This window comes from Gobius niger (genome assembly GCF_951799975.1).
Source record: "Gobius niger genome assembly, chromosome: 9".
Classification (NCBI taxonomy): Eukaryota; Metazoa; Chordata; class Actinopteri; order Gobiiformes; family Gobiidae; genus Gobius; species Gobius niger.
This window is the reverse complement of record NC_136860.1, coordinates 33,477,141-33,498,707: the sequence shown is the minus strand read 5'-3', so window position 1 is coordinate 33,498,707 and position 21,567 is coordinate 33,477,141. Positions and strand designations below refer to the sequence as shown.

The following is a 21,567-nucleotide window of genomic DNA, read 5'->3' as shown; positions in this document are numbered from 1 at the left end:
TTTGATTTTCGCATCAAATTAGGTATTTTACAATTAGTTTTTGATTTTGTTGCTTGATTTCCAAGCATGCACCGGTAAGGTTAGTTGAAGCTGAAACACTTTGTCAAATAAATAATAAAAATACTAAATAAATTAGGCATTTATTTAAAAGCTAAGAGAGTCAGGCTGGAGCAGAGAGTGCAGTGTCCTTGTGTAATAATTCATCCACACGTCAGCGCTGTCTCTGATGAGACTTCAAACACAGTCCTGCTCAGACCCTCAGACCTCACGGAGACCTTGTCTAGATCTGGACCAGGACGCCCTCTGCTCCTCCCGCGGCATCTCTGCGTTTGATGCCAGTCAGACATATCTTTGTAACAAAGATGATAATGGGCACACAAAGCCAGATATATTAAAGAGGGGGTATTATGCTTTTTTCAATCACATAGCACCAGTCTATATCACACTACATGATGACCAAACCTTCTGTTGGTCTGTAAATGCAGTAAATTAGAATAACTGCCTTGTATAAAATTGCTCTCTCAAAATGGCTGTAGTGAATGTCTTGAAATAGGCCTCTGTCTCTTTAAGAACCTCTGAGCCTTTCCGACACGCCCCCTCCACACGCTGTCTGTGGCATCAGTGGGGAGGGGGTTCTGCTGAGGAGCAGTGGTTGGTTACTCGGCTGGTGACGAAAGCTCGGAGGCGTCTCCAGGAGGTGGGGGCGTTCCTACGAGGACTCAGGCAAACCTATCCCTAAAATGGCCGCCATCAGAGTTTTTACAGATTACTCAAAAATACGTGAATGTGCCAAGGCAACACTTCAGGCATGTTTTTAATGAGGGAATGACAGAATAACATGATGTAAAGCTTGGAAAAGTCCATTTTGCATAATACCCCCCCTTTAAATATAACCATTTTGCATTTAAACAAACTTATATTTGAGCAGCATCAGCTTCCTGGTTGGCGGATTGATCTGCTCGGTTACCGGATCTACAGTAGTTTGTTTACCTGCGGCCGCATTACTAGAAGTGGAATTCACAAAGGAGCTTTCTACAAATCAGACATGGCAAAGTTTGGAGGACGACCCTATGATTTTGAGGAGGTTTTTAATGCAGGCTAATAGCTACCATAGACATGCACTAGCCTAGCATTAGCCTAGCACCACTAAACTCTTCAAATATAAGGACTGCATGAATTAAAAATGTATATATATTTCCTTAAATCAACAACATTCCGGATAACTAGGAAATGAGGCCCTATGTCAAAAAATCCTGAAATATCCCTTTAAAGAACGTGGCAAAGTCCCTGCAGCAGAAATGTGATTCAAAAACATATCTTTAGTTTTGTCTTTAAAGGCAATATAAAGATACTACGGCCACACTGTATGAATCAATTAACATTTTCAGTCATCCCGGTTAATTTAACATTTGCATCTTTCTTAATGTAACTTCAGTTGGTTTGTTTTAATCTTTACATTGCTGAATGTCCATACAAATTGAGATAAATCAAAATCACGACCGAGCCTCTAAGAAACGTCCATCTTTTCGCACAACACCCACTCCTTCCCGTAACCTAACCTTGCTTTTGCCTCGCTCCATTTTTCCCCTCAGTCCATTTATACACCAACATTGACCAAAAATACTCACATTTTACAAATCCGCTCTTGAATTACATTTGAAAAGAGCTACACAATGAACGCCGCCGGCCATTTCCGTAGCCGGCGGCCTCTTTGTGTGTTGACACTCCAGTTTTCCTGAGCGCGTATGAAAAGGCCAGTGATAAAAAGAGTAGAAATCTCCCTCATCCTCTGTGTATATACGCTGCAGTGGAGCGAGTGCAGAGCGACAGAGCTTATTAGCCGCTTTTAAGCATCAGAAATACTCTCCCAGTGTGATCGAAACGCGGTAATGCGCCTGCACTTACCGGCGCCGGTGACATTTGCGCCCACGATCTTGATGGTCTTTTGAAGCGGAGGGAAAACACACACTGTTCTTGAAAATATGGATTGCGAGGAGAGGGGAGGGGAGGGGGATGGGGAGGGGGGGGTTCACTTTTAAAGGGCATTTAGTGTGATGCGAAAAAGGTGCCTGGGAAGAATGGCGGTGGGAGATGAAAGCCGAGAAAGCCCGGAGCTGGAAAATACTCTTTGGAGATGGAGGATTTAGATTTAGATGCAGAGTTCAATCTATCCCCAATAACGGCTCTTTTTGGGGTCAGTGGTCCACTTTTTATTATTCGTTTAGCAAAAGTTATGGTCGGCTTCTCATGCATTATATTTGGTTAAACTATAAAAAACAATATTGAGGCTTAAGGTCCAAAAGCAGTTGAATAAAGCCTTATAATCAGTGAAGTAGTTATTTTTCATAAACCTAATAAAGAAAGAAATTAACCTGTGTGACAAATTTCATCTTTGAGAAATATAACATTTTACATGCAAGCTCATGATGTGCTCAGTGGTGACAATTCTGGGTCATAAACTCAATCACACTGGGATCATTGTCAGAGACTCCATATCCATAATCTTGTTATTTAAGAGATTTATCAAGGATTTACTTTCACACACTTTGAGTTTCCACACCGGCTCTTTCTTCATTGGCTTTTCATGGATGCGTTTTCATTATTATAGTGTCTTATTGGAAATGTTATCATTGTAATAATAAATATAGTCATGTATGGCCAAGGCCGTGGGAACCCAGGGTGCTGAGGGCGCTGCAGAACCCCCTGGTGGATGGTTTGTGAACTGCAGGCAATATTAACCCCTTAACTCCCACCTGAACCGAGCACATTTTCTCCAGCTTTACCCCAGTCCAAAAGCTTCTGGAAAAAAGGGGTGAAAATTGCAACAAAACTGAGACGAAGACAAGGATGAAAATGTGAAAAAAGTGAGAAGACATTGACGAAAAAGTGACAAAAAATGACAAAAATGGACAAAAATTTGACCAAAAAAATGAGAAAAATTTGACGAAAAATTGAAAAAGAATGGCCGAAAAAGTGATAAGAATTTGACCAAAAAAATGCAAATAATTTGACGAAAAAGTGACAAAAATTACTCTTAAATTTAGTCGACTAAATTGACATGCAATTTTCGTCGACTAAAACTAGACTAAAATTGAAAAAATAATTTTATACTATAACTCGACTAAAATGAAATTACATTTTTGTCAAAAGACTAAGACTAAAACTAAATTAAAATATGTTGACAAAATTAACACTGGCTGTAAAAGATCGATCATTTTATAAAACCGTGTTAGTGGCTTGGATTCATCAGCTGTTGCCGACCATTCACCAAAACATCCGGCGAAAATTGCGGAAGTGAACAATAACAGCGATCGCTCGTATTGCGTCCAACATTACATCGGTTCTGTGCCATTTTGCTCAAAGTGTCTCTATCACGTAGGGCTGTGCAATTAATCGAAATTCAATTACAATTTCGATTATTACACTAAACGATTACAAAATTAGCATAATCGTTTTTTGTTTTTTTTGCTAAGCAGACTTGCATTATTTCACGGCGCTGGGATTATTTTCCCTTCACATTTCTGGTGCCATGGCTCATGCTTTTGCCTGACATTAAAACAAACGGCGCTGTGTGATGATGTCATCAGGCCGCGCTGCTCAGTTTGCTTGCGCAGGTGTGAGGGCTGGCCAGCAGGGGGCAGGTGTGAAACAGAGACCTCTCCTTAAGGCGAGACACGGCAGGTGAAAGTATTGATTTTTCACGCAGTGGTCGAAGTGGAGATTTTTATCTATTTTCCTCCCTTTACATCTTAGTTTTCATGTCAGATATAAAAATGATGATGTTTATTTTATGATGTTTTGTCTGCGAGGTGGGGGCGACCCGGAAGTAGCTGCTGCGCCGCGTAGAAAGTCCGTCTTTCCCGCGGGTTTTCTTTCATGATGACGCTTTCACCCAAATATGGTGTTTTTCCTCCTACGAGACGCTGGAGCGGAAAAGTCGGAGAACGGGCCGAGCGTGAGCACTCGCTACAAAACTTCAGGGCTGGTTTTCTCTGAATGAGAGAAGCCGCACTCGGGCAGAGCCTGAGCCCTTATAGAAGCTCCCACAGACTCCAAACTTTACAGGCTGAGACCTGACAATATTTTGAAGGTTTTTTCAGAGGGATTTTTTAATATCTAATTCCTAGCCTGATTTATTCAACTTTGAAACCAAAAAAACAGGCAGAGTTTTTACAGATTTTTTCACTGATGATTAGTTTATTGAAAAACTAAACAAAATATCCAAAATCCCCTCTGAAAAAATCTTAGTTACTAATATGTCAATAAAATAAAACCATAAATTTTAATCTGGCTCAATTCATTATTTTGATTTTGTTGCCCAAAATATAGACAATTTTGGCCATTTTAATGCTCAAAATGCCTTATTTTTATGTGAAAACATAAAATGACAGAAAAAGTGCAATACATTTTTTTCTCATATTTATATCTGTGATGTTCAGCAAAAGTTTCAAATTGAAATCTCTACATTTATTTTTTTCCCCTATTCACCTGCAGTGTCTCGCCTTAATCGAGGCAAACTTTAAATCATTTGTACTTTTATGACTGTTCAGAAAACAGAAAATATTCAAAATAGTTTTTTTTATTAATAATATTATATTTTTAAAGGCAACAAATAATCGTTTGAATAATCGTGGTTTCAATTATGACAAAAATAATCGTGATTATTATTTTTTCAATAATCGAGCAGCCATATTATCACGTCGTACTGAAGCTGCAAATCACGCTGTAATTTGAAACTGAAACAGTTATTTAATAAGTTGGTCCTACAGCTGCCAGCAGGAGGCGCCCCATTCAAAATGTTCACTATCTCTGGCCCTTGTTTTTCATTGTTGCTATTTATTCTTAAGAGACATCACTTAAATGATAAAATGTAAGAAATCAATGCTGCAAAGGCTCCAAAATAATGTTTTAAGTCTATATTTTAGCCACATGTGTCAACTTTAAATAACGTTTTGTGCTTTTCGTTTTGAAATAACCACAGTGTATTCACGGTAGCAGCAGTTAGCGCTCGTGCTTCACAGCAAGAACATCGATTGGGGTGTTTGCATGTTCTCCCTGTGTCTGCGTAGGTTTCCTCTGGGTTCTCCGCTTTCCCCTACCACTAAAAACATGTACAATAGGAGCAGGATGAATGCTCGTGAATGAATGATGTTGGTCAGAGGGATCGTCGGCGTCCGCCTCCCCAGGGGAAACTTAATAGTGTTACTTCCACAGAGTATGTGTAATGTAAAGCACTACACAAATCCACTTCTTCTTCTTCTGTTTTGTGCGAGCCCTAGTTTTGGCTGTAAAAAAGCCTAACTATATTATGCTATTTTCCTCTTATCTACTCTGCAAAATGATCCTTTTCAGCATCTGCCAATTGTCTGCGGCATCTCCAAGTGCGCGGCCTCTTTAGCATTCAGCGCCGGTCTGATCTCTCATATGCTCTTGTTTCGCAGGGTGTCCTCACTGTAAAAACGCAGTGCCTCACTTCACCACCGCGGCGGAGCTCTTCAAAGAGGACCGCAAGGTTAGTGCTTCCTGTCTCCTCATCACTATTCAGACGCAGGACCTGCTGTAGGCTCTCAAGGCTCCTCTGAATCCAGCGCAGACTCACGCGTCGCGGCTGTGAGACGCCGGGGAGTGAGCGGAGGGCGGCGGTGCACGGACAGACATGTGCATTTTACAACACGTTCATTTACTTACGACGCGGGGCTTAGTCACAACGCATGCACTGGTATATATATGGTTTCCCTGAGGCATTGATGGAAGGATCAGTCAAACACAAACACATTCCTACATTTAAGGCATTAAAGTGCACTAATGCAAAATACAAGTTTTCCAAGCTAAGCATATTCCCAATTGTTTATTATTTATTTATGTTGTTTCGGGAATATGATCAATTTGATGATTGATTTCAGCCGTAAAGGTTCACAATGGAGGTAGAGCCCAGAATTGAATAACAAAACAGCAATACTCCAATAAAATAATTAGTTTTGGTTATATTTTTTTAGAAACCATTGATTTATTTTGAGCAACCACTAAAGTCTTATTCATTTTCTTTGAACTTAAAGGGACTAGTTGTGGTTTAAGCATGTTAAAACTAAGTATTGTCATCCCCCTTCATGTTTCATTGAATGAGCTCAGACCTGTTCACCACAACTGCCCCTAAAATCCTCCACTGTCACTCTAAATGTTGTTACTTCGGGTCTGAAGTGCCGTCATGCACGAACTTAATATAGAGAATGCAGTTACAGGTAAGACCTGAGGTGGAAGTAGTGAGCATAGAATGACCAACTTCCAACTAGTTTCTTTAAGGATGCTGATTTATTTTTATTTTTAAACAAGAACTTTAATATAAGGTTCTGTATTTTTCACAGTTTTGCATTTTTATTGGAATCCTTGACCTAAAGCTCTGAGCTAAAGGCAAATATAGATTTCTCCTTCAAGACATTAGTCATTATGTCACATGGGAATAATGAATGAAACATTTGAGCTTGACTTTTTAAACATTTTATCTAGCTATATTTTATAGTTGGGTCGTCATAGCACAACATGTTGTAAACTACATTCACGCAGTTTCTTCTTCTTTGGTGTCAGCGCTTCGTTCTGTGCTTCCAATTGCGTCCAACGGTTCTGAGCCATTTTGCTCAAAGTGCTCAAAAATCACATCATAACATCTGAAGCTGTAAACCACGCTGTAAAACGAAACCGGACGTTATTCCTATAGCTGATCAATTAGATCGATTTGATGAGATTGATTTCAGCCGTAAAGGTTCACAATGGTGGTAGAGCCCAGAATGGAATAAACAAAACAGCAATTATTATCATTCAAATTATCTCATGCCCCATTCTACCAAAGAAAATGTCTTATAGCTTTTTCACACGCGATAAAAAGACTATTTTCATCGATGAAGTGAATTAATTACTAACCTCTTTTGGTTGCTCTGGTGTTTGGATGATGACGTTGACTTAATGTTCATGTAGGTCAGGGGTAGGCAAGTTTTCTTGGCGGAGAGGCTGATTTTCTTTATTGTAAATAGACCGAGGGCCGAAGCCGCTGATTATTAGCCCAAAGTAAAGCACAACACTGGAAACATGACCATCTTAAAGGAGGGAAAAGACTGAAAATTGTTGAATTCGAGTCTAATTTGAACTAATCCAAGACACAAATGTTAGCGCCAATGGAACAAGAATAAAAGTTGAAATCAGACAAATAATTGTTTTTCACTTCACAAAATGATCTGAATTAAGAGAATAAATACTACTAAAGGTTTTATCTCATCTAAGACCAGACCAAATCTACTCAAACCTTAGATTTAATCTGTTCATTCATGTAGATTTATGTCACTTCTTCCTTAAAACGAGAGTTTCTTCTTTCAAATGCCAGTGTTGTGCATCATATATGACCTAATTGGGTGTATTGACTGAGTATTTGTACCTTTTTTTCCTCCCATTTTACTCTAATAATATTAAAAGTACTCTCTGATTTGTGTAATAATGTTTCTTAAAATCATCTTGAGGGCCAGAGGTTCTGTGCTGGAGGGCCGGATTTGGCCCCCGGGCCTGACGTTGCCCCTGATGTAGGTCATGACATGTACAAGTTGAAAAGACATGCCTTTGTGATTTACTACCAGAATAATCCCTAAATGTCAAGCCTAGTCTCAGCTCCTTCTAATGCTCGCCATTTCCCCCTGTAAGGAATCACTATCAAAGCACTTCATGTACACTTAGGGCTAAGCAAATGTCACAGCCCACACACGGTGCCTTAATTACATGTCTTATAACATGTTAGCTATGGTCTGCTAATGCACTTTTAGACTGGCCGTAAATACAAGCTTTAAATAAATGATTGAAGTCCTGCGTTGCTATTGCTTATTATGTCACTTATAAATGCTACAGTGCTTTTTATAACGTATACTGCAGTGGGGAACTGGAACCTCTTTGGAGCCCGGGAGCAGGCAGGGGGGGCCCCTCTTGCGCCATGCCCTCCATACTTTTTATTTATTTGTATTAGATTTTGTTTATCCAAAGCTTTCCCGTGGTCCTTACCATTCGTTCTGCTCCAATAAGCTTTATTAGCCTATTTCAATCAGTCCCTCATTAGTTGATGCGTATGTTTTCAATGCGCTGCCCTCGGCCCTGCAGCAGCGCGGCTCAGAGAGAGGAAAAATGAGGAAAAAGTATCTCCTGCTTCAAAACGCTCTTTATGTTTTGTCAATCGGCCTCATAATCACGGACTGAAGAGGTGAACGAGCCAACGCGAGCGCCGCATCCCCGCAAGCAGCAACGTGTTTCATCCGCAATAGCTCTATATTCTCAACGTGAAACTTGCGCCCAGACATTCTCAATAGTCTAGATCCTTTTCTTAAAGGGGCTATACGAAGTTTGAAAATGTTAAAATGATGTGTTTTCCTCCCCCTACATGTTCCAACCATGTCCTAATGTGTATAATGAGCCCAGACCTGTTCAGCACAACTGCCTCTAAAATCCTGCACTGTCACTTAAAAAGTCCGAATTGCCGTCATGCACGAGCTTAACCTCTTAACTCCCGCCTGAACTGAGAGCATTTTCTCCGGTTCAGCTTTACCCAAATCCTGTAGGCCAGTGTAACGCCTCATTTGAAAGCTAAGATTTACAAAACTCATCATATAAATCTTTTTCCTCACATCAGATTTTTTTTCCATCATTTTATTTTGGTATTCAAGTCATTTTTGTAACTTTTGTGGCAATTTTTTTCCTCATTTTTTTTAAATCACTTTTCGTCACATTTTTATCATTTTTTTGGGTCATTTTTTGACATTTCTTCGTCAATTTTTTGTCATTTTTAGCATTTTTTGTCATTTTTTTGGTCATTTTTGGTCATTTTTTGACATTTCTTCGTCACATTTTTTCGTCATTTTTTTGCATATTTTGTCACATTTTTATCACATTTTTGTATTTTTTTTTGTATTTTTTTTGTCACATTTTTATCACATTTTTGTCATTTTTTCGTCATTTTTTGTCATTTTTTTCCTAATTTTTCCGTCATTTTTTTGTCACATTTTTATCACATTTTTGTAATTTTTTTGTATTTTTTTGTCATTTTTTTGTCACATTTTTATCACATTTTTTTTTTCATTTTTTCATAATTTTTTGTCATTTTTTCGTCAATTTTTCGTCTCAGTTTTGTTTCTATTTTCCCACCTTTTTTCCAGAAGCTTTTGGATTGGGGTAAAGCCAAACTGGAGAAAATGTGCTCGGTTCAGATGGGAGTTAAGGGGTTAATATAGAAGGTGCAGTTACTACACGTATGACCTGCGGTGGCAGTAGTGAGTACAAAATGGCCAACTTGGATCTAGCCCCTTTAAGCCCCTGTTTCCAGCCACAGCCCCGTGAAGTAAGTTGTGACAGTCTGCTGCGCCCCTGCAGAGACAGACTTTCAAGCAAAGAGACTTGTGGCCTGGAGCAGATGCCCCACATGCAAAAAAATAATGATAGGATAAAGTAATGGTAAGAGTATGTGTGTAATGGGTTGCTCATTGCCCTTGCACAGCCTACCAAGGATACTGCTGCCTATTGGTGGCACTCCTTTTTAATAACTGCATCTATTCACGTCGTCGCTACGAATTTGCCCCTGAGAAGCACTTATCTGTTTCCCTTGGCATAACCCAGCCTTACAGAAGCCTTCTGTTACACACTGATCAATGTGCCTTGCCCAAGATGTCTCTTACAACCTTTCCGGGCATGTTTGGTTCTCTTTTGACGCCACCTGTTGGACAATTTGAAACCTATTTTGGTTCTTACGGCAGGCACAAGATCTCGCCCCATGTCTCTGGGTCCTTGTTTGTTTTTTTCACCTACTTTTTCACTCGCTCTGTTGCTCCTCTGGTGTGTGGATAGCATACATTGGACTCAACCAACTTGAACCAGTGCAGAGGGGTGTTCAATGTCAAATGGTATCCCTATTTGAGAAGTGTCTGGATCATGCAGCTGATGGAGGAGTGCGTGACCAGTGGGGCACGTGACCAGTGGGGCTCGACACCTCCAAAGGACAACGCTAGCTTAAACTTATCCAAACTAACCCTAAACCTTACCCTAACGGAGACATATCATGCTTTTAAATCCTTCCTTTTTACATATAAATCATACAGTTGTGGTCTATATAAAGTGGAACTGCAATGCTTGGATCTGAATTCCTCATTATTATAGCTCTACAGGCCCCTTTTCTACCTCTTTTCTGATGTGCGTCTGAGAGCATGAATGGAAATGGAGGCAGCATCATTTCCTGTGGAGGTCTGGAGCTCCTCAGGAACTACCAACGTGACTCTCAGACCATTTTGCTCCATTCTGCAATCTTCCCCTTTTCAATATTGCATTCATTATTTGGTAGATTTACATGAAACTTGATTTAAGTCTCAGAGCAGTCAAATGCCTACAGGTTTAATATCTGTAATAGTTTTGGCTTTTCCGATTTACCTGCGCTTCTCTGCTGTACCTTCTGTGTTTAAAAGCTGCAGTCAAATCCTCCAGGCTGTTTGGAGTTCTCATTTCAACCCTCGCTCAGTGGCATTGAAGGACAAATGCGGAGGACGAAAAGTCCCTATAGAGTGTCCAAGGCCGTGGGAACCCAGGGTGCTGAGGGCGCTGTAGCACCCCCTGGTGGATAGTTTGTGAACTGCAGGCAATATTAACCCCTGAACTCCCACCTGAACCGAGCACATTTTCTCCAGCTTTACCCCAATCCAAAAGCTTCTGGAAAAAAGGTGTGAAAATAGCAACAAAACTGAGATGAAAACAAGGATGAAAATGTGAAAAAAGTGAGAAAAAATTGACGAAAAAGTGACGAAAAATTGACAAAAAATTGACAAAAAATTGACAAAAAAGTGAGAGAAATTTGACGAAAAAATGCGGAAAAAAAGGATGAAAAAGTGATAAGAATTTGACAAAAAAATGTGAATAATTTGACGAAAAAGTGAAAATAAAATTACAAAAATCGACAAAAATGGAAAAAAAATTGACAAAAAAGTGAGAAAAATTTGACAAAAAATTGAGGAAAAAATGGACGAAAAAGTGACAAAAATGTCACGAAAATTGGACAAAAATGAGATGACTGCCCAAGAAAAAAAGTGATGAAAAAAAATCTAATGTGAGGAAAAAGATCCATTTAGTTTTGTAGGTCTTTCAAATGAGGCGTTACACTGGCCTACTGGATTTGGGTAAAGCTGAACTGGAGAAAATGCTCTCGGTTCGGGCGGGAGTTAAGAGGTTAATAAATAGGATTTAGGCACAGAAAAAGTATTTTGGGGGTAAATTTTGTCCCTCAGCGCCCCCTAACTAAAATATCTTCCCACGGCTCTGAGAGTGTCATTGAAGTCTACTTTAACCGTATGTATGAACAGAGCATCGGTTTTACTGATTAGATTTACAGGCCAGGTAATTGCAACGTCCACTATCCTTTCATGAACATAGATCTCTCTTAAACTGGGTGACAACGCTTAATAACTTGCATTAATCATACTTAGATTTCCTGAACAGTTGTAATCTGAACTTTAAGACCGCTCCACCTTAAAAATGTTTATCTTTTCACTTAGGGATACGGCCACTGAGCTCAGCCCCATAAATCTCTCTAATCCTGGGGTTTAAGCATGACTTAAGGGTTGCTGGAGGGTCATAATGTAGCAGCAGGACGGTTTAGAGCAGTCGGTTTCTGTGTCCTCCTGGGATCATCAGGTCCACAATGGTCCACAATACGCCCAGCTTTCTATGTAAATACACCGTGACTGCATTATATTTATTATACATAGAGGCTAATATCACAAAGATGAACTATACAAGCTACAAGGTGAATCACAGTTTAATCCGCTGAACCGCCTGAATTAGTTTAATCCACTGCCTGACCAAAAAATAAGTTACTTGATGTCATATTTTTTCATTAAGTTTGCTTCAGTAAGCTTCTGCCATGTCAAAAGATCCAGTGTAATTTTTCACCAAGATCTTGTATTGATGATAGGAGAGGGTGACCACTAGGGATGGGCACCGTTAAACGGTTCCTACTTGGAACCGACCGAAAAGCTCCGGTCGGAGGCGGTATCGAAAAAATTTAATTCTTTCGGTGCCAACTTTCGGTTCTTTTTCTCTCCAGACGTCAATATGTGACCCGCAGTGAGTCTCAAAAAAGCTACATGAACGTGTGCGCAGATACTGACCCGCTTCAGCGCAAATGGAGCGAAGCAAAGATATATTTTATAGATGTAACTTTTAGCGAAGCAAAACTTGCTAAACTTTTGTAATAGAGATGGCAGAGCCGCGGTCTGCGTCAGGACTGAGCAGGACTGAGCCAGGACGTGGACTACACCGGGTAAAACCCAGAGCTAAACAAAACCAGTTATAAACCAGGACTAAACCAGGACTGAATAAGAAACTTGAGCGTTTAGTCAAAGTGAAAAGCAAAAGAGAGCAGTGACAATAAGAAAGACGTCTTTACCTTTAGCGACAGACCCGGAGGCGGAGCTTACGTGCTCTTGTTTACAACTTTACAGCAGCTGCAGCGACAGGAATATCCAAGATGGTTTGTTGAAAGCGAGCGCTCACTCTGTATTAGACATTGTTGGTCCAGTTTTGGTAAATTGTCAGTGGCAGAGTGAGCGCTCACACCATGTAAGGATCTTTGACGTGTGAAGTTGCTTTCGCTTCGTCGAACAGCGCAGTGAGTTTAGAAAAGTTTAGCTGAAAGAAAACCATGTCCTGATGTGGATCTGTCCTGTCTCTGCAGCTTTAGAGGTAATAACGTCCTTTCTTTCTTTTTATCTCTGCTTAAGTGGAAATTGTGCTCAAAACACGAAGTCACAGGCGACGCTGCTGCTCCTGTGTAGCTTCTGCTGTGCTGTTTTAGGATTTTTTCCAGAACTATACTTTTATACACGTCATTTTTATTGAATTAAAATAACATTGGTATCGAAAAAAGTACCGTTAAGGCACCGGAACCGAAAAGCAGGTATCGTAAAAGTACTTGGTATCGAAAAAAAACGAACGGTACCCATCCCTAGTGACCACTGAGCAAAGCCTTCTCCAGCACATCCCAAAGATCCTCAATGGGGTTGAGATCTAGACTCTCTCGGCCGATCCATGTGTGAAAATGATGCTCCCTGAACCACTTTTTTCACAATGTGAGCCTCATGAATCCTGTCATCTTGGAGTATGCCTGTGCCATCAGGGAAGAACAAACCCATTGATGTAATAACCTGAGTGTTCAGGTCTTCAGCTGGTCTTCTTCTGTGTTGCTGAACCTCGACCTGACCAACTACAGCGAGCCCAGATCAGAGCAGTTAGCTAGATCCAGGCGGCGACTGTGATCGGGCGGTGTATGTGCTCTAGGGCTGAAGCAACTAATCGATAATCATAATAATTGAGCAAAAAGAGCAAAAATAACATGAACATTGTGTATTTGAAGAACGTATGTATGTAGTGTTTTGTACAATATAAGTTTTATAAATATCTGTCTGTTTCTCATCCAATCAGAAAGCAGAATTAGCACTAAGAGCCTCCAACATTCACTTGGTTACTCCATCAACATGTCCTTAAAGGGACTCCTCCTCCTACATGCTCCAGCCATGTCCTAATGTGTAGAATGAGCCCAGACCTGTTCACCACAACTGCCTCTAAAATCCTGCACTGTCACTCAGAAAGTTGTTACTCAGGGTCTGAATTGCTGTCTTGCACGAGCTTAAAGGTTTTTACATACTGAGATATGTTCTTACCTTAGCTTTGACGAGTTCTTTAGGACCTGTCTGATCTTCCCCCGTGCCTTCAGTCACGTAAACACAGCGCAGACGGCGTTAGCATTTAGCCTCTCCCTCTCTCCTCTATAGCTCCAAAACCCGGTGAAGATAGAAGCTACCAAGCTCTTCCACGTTTTCCCTATTTAAATATGGTTACGTGAAGTGTTCCACTACAAAGTATAATTACACAAAATTAAACAATGTGGATTTTCTAAGTGGATAAAAGGGGGAACTATATTGTAAGGCGTAATAATACCAGGAGTAGTTCGAAATCCGCGCAGTAATCTTCACTTTACTGTGCGGATGCCATATTACTGGATATTGGATATTAAATCCACATTGTTTAATTTTGTGTAATTATACTTTGTAGTGGAACACTTCACGTAACCATATTTAAATAGGGAAAACGTGGAAGAGCTTGGTCGCTTCTATCTTGACCTGTTTTGGAGCTATAGAGGAGAGAGGGAGAGGCTAAATGCTAACGCCGTCTGTGCTGTGTTTACGTGACTGAAGGCACGGGGGAAGATCAGACAGGTCCTAAAGAACTCGTCAAAGCTAAGGTAAGAACATATCTCAGTATGGAAAAACGGTGGCCTATTCCTTTAACATAGAATCTGCAGTTACACATAAAACCTGAGGTGGCAGTAGTGAGCATAAAATGGCCAACTTGCATCAAGCCCCTTTGCTTTTTGATAAAATAAAATCTTCATACACCTTCCACAGCTAAGCAAATGATCGTAAATAATCTGTAGATCAATCAATTAAGAAAAATAATCGTTAGTTGCAGCCCTAATGTGCACCATGAATTAAATTTTGAATTTAAAACATAAATTGCAAATATTGCTGTCCTTAACTTGATGTTTCTCAAAACTTGTGCTAACCCATTGTAAGGTATGTAATAAGGTGTACAGATAAGATAAGATAATCCTTTATTGGTCTCGCAGGGGTTTTACGCTTGTCCATGTCTCAACTATATTGTCCCTATTTATTCTTCGTATTTCTATATATTATTTTTTTATTCATGAGTTCACTGCAGTGTGATTTTTCGGATTTTTTTGTAATTCCAACGCTGTTGCTTTCCGTATTTCCTGAAATCTGCTCGTCACACTCCGTCGCTCGAGTGTGAACTGTCAGCGTCACGGCAGATACGGGAAAACTTTTTAATAATGTCACAGTCTTGCAAACTCTTCAGAAATTTTGACTGTAATGTTTGAAAATATTCCCGGATAGTGTTGTTTTTCCCGCACCGCTCTCCTCGGGCTCCTCATCACTCATTTGGTATTTTTCAGAATCATTGTCAGATGTGGCGACGGTGTCTTTGGCAGCGCTGTAACATTTCTCAAAAACAGCGAATAACAGTGTTTTAAATGTAGAAAATAGTCGGGGTGTATTGTGTGTTTTTCGTGCAAGCTCTTCACTTTGCACTCTGCAACGCAATTATGTCCAACTCGGAGTGATTTTCGCCTAAAACCTCTCTTCTCTTCGCACGGGGAAAGAATAATGTCCGGGTCGTGCTCACGGCTCCGAGCTTAAACATTATTCACCGGAGCAAATACTGGGATTAAAATGGAGGATATTGAATTTGTATTTCAAAAAGACAAAAATGGTGGGCTTTCGGGGCAGCTTTTATGCAGCTTCTTTGTTGCGTCGATGTTCATTTTGTAGAAAGGCCAAATCCATGTCAAACTGAGAAAGAGCTGCGTAAGAAATAATACTCGCGGGCCGGTTTACACAAAAAGGAGCTGATCATTATCGCCGTTATCAACACACTACATTGATGTGGACTCCTCGCTGTAATATCCGGTTCTTTTTACACTTTGGAAATAATTTGAGCGTTTGCCCCTTTTGTTTAGCCGCCCTGTTTGGAGAATACTGTTATTATCGATGGATTGGCAGCTGCTCCCGCCTCTCTGCTAGAAGGTCTCAGGTTGAATTTCTGTCCATAGTTTACCTGTTCTCCCTGTGTCTGGGTTTCATCTGGGGCTCCTCGTACTATGGGCTGTCATGATCATTACTATTTCAACTTATCGTTCAATAAATGATGCATAAACAATACATTCATGGGCTCAATATTTATTTTTATTTATTTGCATTTTCCCCCTGTTTCCTTAAAGTAATCCATTATTTTTTACCCAAAGTGAATGTGTTTTATTCATGTTCTGGGCACTTGAACATGTCTATTTAAAGACGGAGGCGATAGGGTTTTTAGTGTGGCCGCTCCCCAACTCTCGAACCGTCTCCCCCAAAACAACCTTAGAAACCTTTAAAACTGCCCTAAAAACACATGGTGTTTGATACAAGTTGAGCTGCATTTATACTCTGTGTCTTTTTCATGCTCTACTTTTATGTTGTTTATACCAAGGGTCTCCAACAGGCGGCCCGCGGGCCGGAAGTGGAGATGATTCAATTCGGCCCACAACTTGTAGACAGAGGCATAGCTTGCCATTAGGCAAGGCAGGTAGCTGCCTGGGGCCCCCAACAGGCAAGGGCCCCGGTGAACTGACCCATCAAACGCTTGATATACAGTCTTCCTAAGATTTTGGAGCTGCAATTACACCATGTCTCCACTAATGTGCCGTGGCGCTGTTTATCCCCATCCCCCTGCTGCTTTCGTGAGTCATGGTTCCCTATAATAACTTATAATGAGCAGTGGACAGACTTTTTACTCATGTCTCCACCATGCCCTAAAGAACCTCAGCTTTCTGTTCTGAGGGAAACTTATGCAGAGAACGGCATTATGGGAGTTGTCAGGTGACCAACTCCTGTCCACGAGGCGTCCGCTCTCCCAGTGCACAGTACACAGAGAGGCCAACAGAGGGCCCCTTACTGACATTCTTGCCTGAGGCCCCTTGCTACACCACTGCTTGTAGAGCACAAATTCCTCAGTATGTCCCCAAAAAAAGTGACTCTAACCCATTCCTGTGCGGAGTTATCAATTGTTAAAGAAATAATCAGAATGCTCACTCCGGCCACTGGGGGCAGCTTAAATAAAAGAAAGGAAAATAATTCCACCCGTGTCCAGCAGAGGGCACTGACAATATAAGAGATCAGGATATAAGCAACACATTATAGCCATGTGGTAAATGGTCAGTCTGCCCCAGGACGGCTGTGGCTACAATACAGCTTACCACCACCGAGTGTGGAATGAATAAATAAATAACGACTACAGTGGTGCAGAAACTTGTGACACAGGCTTGTAAAGTACAGTGCAAGTATAGGGAGGATCGCTGTTATTGTTTATTTCCGGATGTTTCACCGGATGTTTTGGTGACTGGTGGACAAACAGCTGATTTTTCCAAGCTTGAAGAGCTGTTTATTTAAATCACAGATCTTTTACAGCACCGATCTTTTCACAGATGCACTGCCATTGACCCACCATAGAACTATTAATATCTCTTAAATACATTTGCGTTGCCCACCAGTGCCTCAAACGTGAACACAGGGCAATCCCCCTCATAAGCCGTTTTTATGGGGCTACTGTTCTGTCAGGCTCATTATTATTCATTTATTGAAAAAAGGTTTCCTCAAATGTATTTCCCCAATCAAAACATCATTTACTGGAGCTTTCGTTTATGGACTCGGTTTATGCTCATGATATATCTTGGCTCCCAGGGAAAATTACTTGGAGATCCCTGGTTTACGCCCACAAGTGCACCTAGCAAGCAAATATGCTATACAAATAAAGTTGGCGTTGTTTATTGTGGGATATTTTTAGATTTAAGAACTTTTTAAGCCTCTTATCTATTTTCTGTGGCATTAAACGGTCTTCAGTGATATTGTTCATCACCTCAGTATATTGAACTTCAATGTTATCCCCCCCATCAACCCAAAACATCCACAATAGGCTGAAAACCTCCAGCTATATTCAGTTTATTTCGGTTTGGTCATTTACAAATGATTCAAAACATGCAAAACATACAAGTCAAGCAATGAACACGATAAATGAGCAGGCGCAGGCAGAAGCTAAAGCTTATTGTGCCTGCCCTTCACTTTTAAATCATAAACGCAGCACGTTAATGGTAATAACACGATTAACACAGGTGGACCATTGTCCGCTCCAGAAGCATATTTAATTCATTTTCCTTCTGTCAAACATTTTTCCATTATTATTCTCTTGTAAATATTTTTGAACTGAAAAAGAGACGTAGCTTGTTTTAACTCATTGCAGCAGATATTCCATAATGTAACTCCTTTGCTTGATTAACAGTGTTTTCTTAATGTAGAATGTACTTGCGGTTGATTAAATATGTATGTTCCTCTGAGATTATAGTTACTTTCTCGCTGGGTAAACAATATTTGCAAGCATTTAGCGGTTTTATTTTGTTTAACTTGGTAAATGAACTTTGCCGTGTACAAATCAACTAAGTCAACTTCAGGATTTTTGATTGGATAAACAGTGAATGACTTGGTGAATTGATAAAGTGCATAATTAATTAATCTGATGATCTTCTTTTGTAATAGGAAAATTGGATTGGTTCCATATCACTAAACAAACCTATCGTTAATAATCCCTGTGCAGCCAGGTACTATGATGTCTTATTCTTCCCCCATTTATTGTCCGAGTGCTTGTTCAGGCATCAGAACCTCCTCAGCTCCTGCGTTCACTCCTGTGTTTATAAAAGCAAAGTGGCTCTGTGCGGATCAGTCCATTAGCTCCCTCTGCCTCGTTTACCAAAGGCAAACAGAAGCTAAATCCAGCCTGTGAGCGCGCGACCAATCGCAAGTCTATATTCAGAGCAGCGCGTCAGCGGGAGGGCAGAAAGTGTCACATCCGTGCTCGACTGTTTGTATCGTCACTTTGTGGTGTTGCCTGAGTTTTTAGTACAATGTTGTAGTGATATTGTCTGGATTGTGACTTTGGGGGACCACAGCGCTGCATCCAGGGACTCGTCTCCAGTTCAAGAGCTCATATCTCCCCTCATTGTCCCAGAATTTAATCTGCAATCTTCTTTCTATTAGGCAAGAGTGCTAACGTGCTAACCTCTTAGTGGCACAGCTCTGACCTGTCCTGTGTGCAAACATATACAATAGGGTTCCTTGCCTAGTTAATTAAAGGTGAAAATCAAGTTTAAATTGACTACATTAGACGTACACGCAGATACAGAGGTGGTAGAGTAGCCAAAATATTATTCAAGTAACAGTAAAAAAGTACTTGGAGTAAATTTTACTTGAGTACTGAGTGACAGTAAAAGAGTGATTTATGATTCAGTGGAGACATACAGTAACTTATGAGAAACAAGTAGAGCTGGGAAGATCCACTTTAGTCCCGATCTGATACGTATCACGATACCCAGGGGCCGATCCGATACGTATTGCGATACAGTAAGTAGTTATTGGCGGCACGGTAGCGCAGAGGTTAGCGCTAGAGGGTCCAGGGTTTGATTCCCACCTGGACGGGGCCTTTCTTTGTGGCGTTTGCATGTTCTCCCCGTGTCTGCGTAGGTTTTCTCCAGGTGCTCCGGTTTCCCCTCCCACTAAAAACACGAACAATAGGCCAGGATGAATGAGAGTGTATGAGTGAGTGAATGGTGGTTGTCAGAGTGTCTGTTGGCGCAGACGTGTGCAGTCGTTACAAACGTATCTCACCACCACTGAGTATGGAATGAATGTATAATACCGTAAATGCTCTAATATAGGCCGGGGCCTTTATTTACTCAAGGGCATCTAGGACCAGGCCTTTATTGGAACCAGGCCACAATTAGAGACAGGCCTTTATTTCTATTTGAGCAAAACGGACGACCACGGAGCAGCTGGACGTGCTTTGAAGACGCGATGGTAACTTTATTAAAACCCTGGAGGGTTACACAACATGTGTTTGCCCTGTTTCCAAACATAGTCACAGGAGGTTTGAAAAGTGGCTAAATCTGTGTCAAAGTTACGCTCGGATCAGCTCCTACGCAGCGTCCCCCATCGGCCCGGGTTCCCGTTTGTTACTTCCTGCACGTGAGTTATCATTTATGAGTATGAGACAAATTCCTAACATGGGGAATATTTCTACCACTATAGTTTCTAATAAAAGCCCCGGCCTGTTTTAGAGACCGGCTTTAATTTGCCTCCGCCAGCCGCAAACCCGGCCTCTGTCAGAGACCCGGCCTCTGTCAGAGACCCGGCCGCTAATGGAATTACAGGCCAGTATTAGAGAATTTACGGTAGTCTCATTTAAAGCGCTTTGTGACTATGTCTGTGAAAGGCGTTATATAAATAAAGTTCTTCTATAACAAATGATATGTTTACCTTAAAATGTGTAAAAAAAAAAAAAAAACAGTCACAGACTTTTAGATTGAAAAGTGCATTAACACAAAATGTAACAAAGTGCTGTGTAACGGTTACTGGTTAACAAAGGAGTTTGTGATGAAAAATGCCTCCAAACACAAGTATTGAAAGTATTGCGATACTTGATAAAATATCGATACTTGGTATTGTAGCACAAAGTATTGCAATCCGATATTTTGTCCCAGCCCTAGAAACCAGCATTAAAGAGTTAACCTCTTACTGCCCGCCCGAACTGGGGGCAGCTCTACCCAAATCTAAAAGCTTCTCAACTGAGAATGACAGTGTAATGCCTCATTTGAAAACCAAGATCTACAGCAGTGATTGCAACTTTTTTGTCATGTTTTCGTCACGTTTTTGTCACTTTTTATGTCGTATTTTTGTTGTTTTTCCAGCACGTTTTTGTCAATTTTTTGAAGCGCTTTTGTCACGTTTTAGTCTTGTTTTTGTCGCTTTTTTGATTCATTTTTGTGTCTTTTTTTTGTTGCTTTTTCATCACGTTTTCGTCTCTTTTTTGTTACTTTTTTGTTGCATTTTCATCCTGTTCTTGTTGCTATGTTTATTTACATTTATATTGATTTTTTAAGCGTTTAGATTAGGGTAATGCCAAACTGGAGAAAATAGTAACAAAACACAAAATGCATCTTTAAAAATTTTAATTTGTCACTTTGTCACTAATATTTACTCACAGAGGCACAAGGTATTAGGCATCATTTTTTCAGATAAAGGTGCTTTGAGTAAGAAACAGATACTTTTCTATATATTACTCATGTTGAAGTGAGAACCACCCACCTCTACTCAGACATGAAGAACTAGAATAGAAGTCCCTTTACAGTAATAGTATTTGTAAAAGTAAACACAACAAAAGATGTATGGGTGCCCCTGAAGGCCATAGTACAATCAAAATCAAAAGTGTTATCCAGTTTCTCACATATAAAATCATACAGTTCCTCTGGCACCTTTTTCATCAGAAATGTGAAACTGACTATTTCAAGTGTGGCGTGTAAAACCGCTATGAAAATCTTCCCTTCGGCGAGTGGCAACGTTTTGAAATCTTTGCAGTCTCTCTGAAACTTTGCCTCTTGCTTTGGGACAAGGGAACAGGGCTGAACGAATCTCAGCTCAAACATTGTTGCCTCCGTCTCCAGAGATGCTCTTACAGTTTGGCCAGAGGTGCAGCTTTTCACCAAACACACTTTACCATTCACGTACAAAGTCACCGCACCAGTTACTCATTACAGAACTGAGGAGGATTTATTCTAATCTATGGTTCTGTTTATTGATATATTCAACTTTTCATGCATTTAAGTCGCCATTAAGGCAAGTTATTGTTATTGCGATATTTGGTAATGCAATATTAATATCGCAAAGAAGCCACAGTATAATCTGAAAATCACATCTTCCATCTGAGATTTGCAAATTTTCTGTTCACCTTACCTAAAACAGTGTCTTATTTACACAAAGCTCTGTGAACACGATAGGGGTTGTGCACATGATGTCGCAACCGCATGGCTGTACTATCCTATACAGCAACATTTTACAAAACGACAAATCT

General features: G+C 40.4%; 1 protein-coding gene across 1 annotated transcript in view; it reads left to right on the top strand.

Moving 5' to 3' along the window:
* The window catches only part of pdia5 (protein disulfide isomerase family A, member 5), a 175,103-nt gene that overhangs the window by 143,617 nt on the left and 9,919 nt on the right, over positions 1 to 21,567 (top strand). The window contains exon 15 of the mRNA XM_079563441.1: positions 5,442 to 5,512. Coding sequence (XP_079419567.1) covers positions 5,442 to 5,512 — 71 coding nt within the window. The remainder of the gene's footprint in view (positions 1 to 5,441; positions 5,513 to 21,567) is intronic.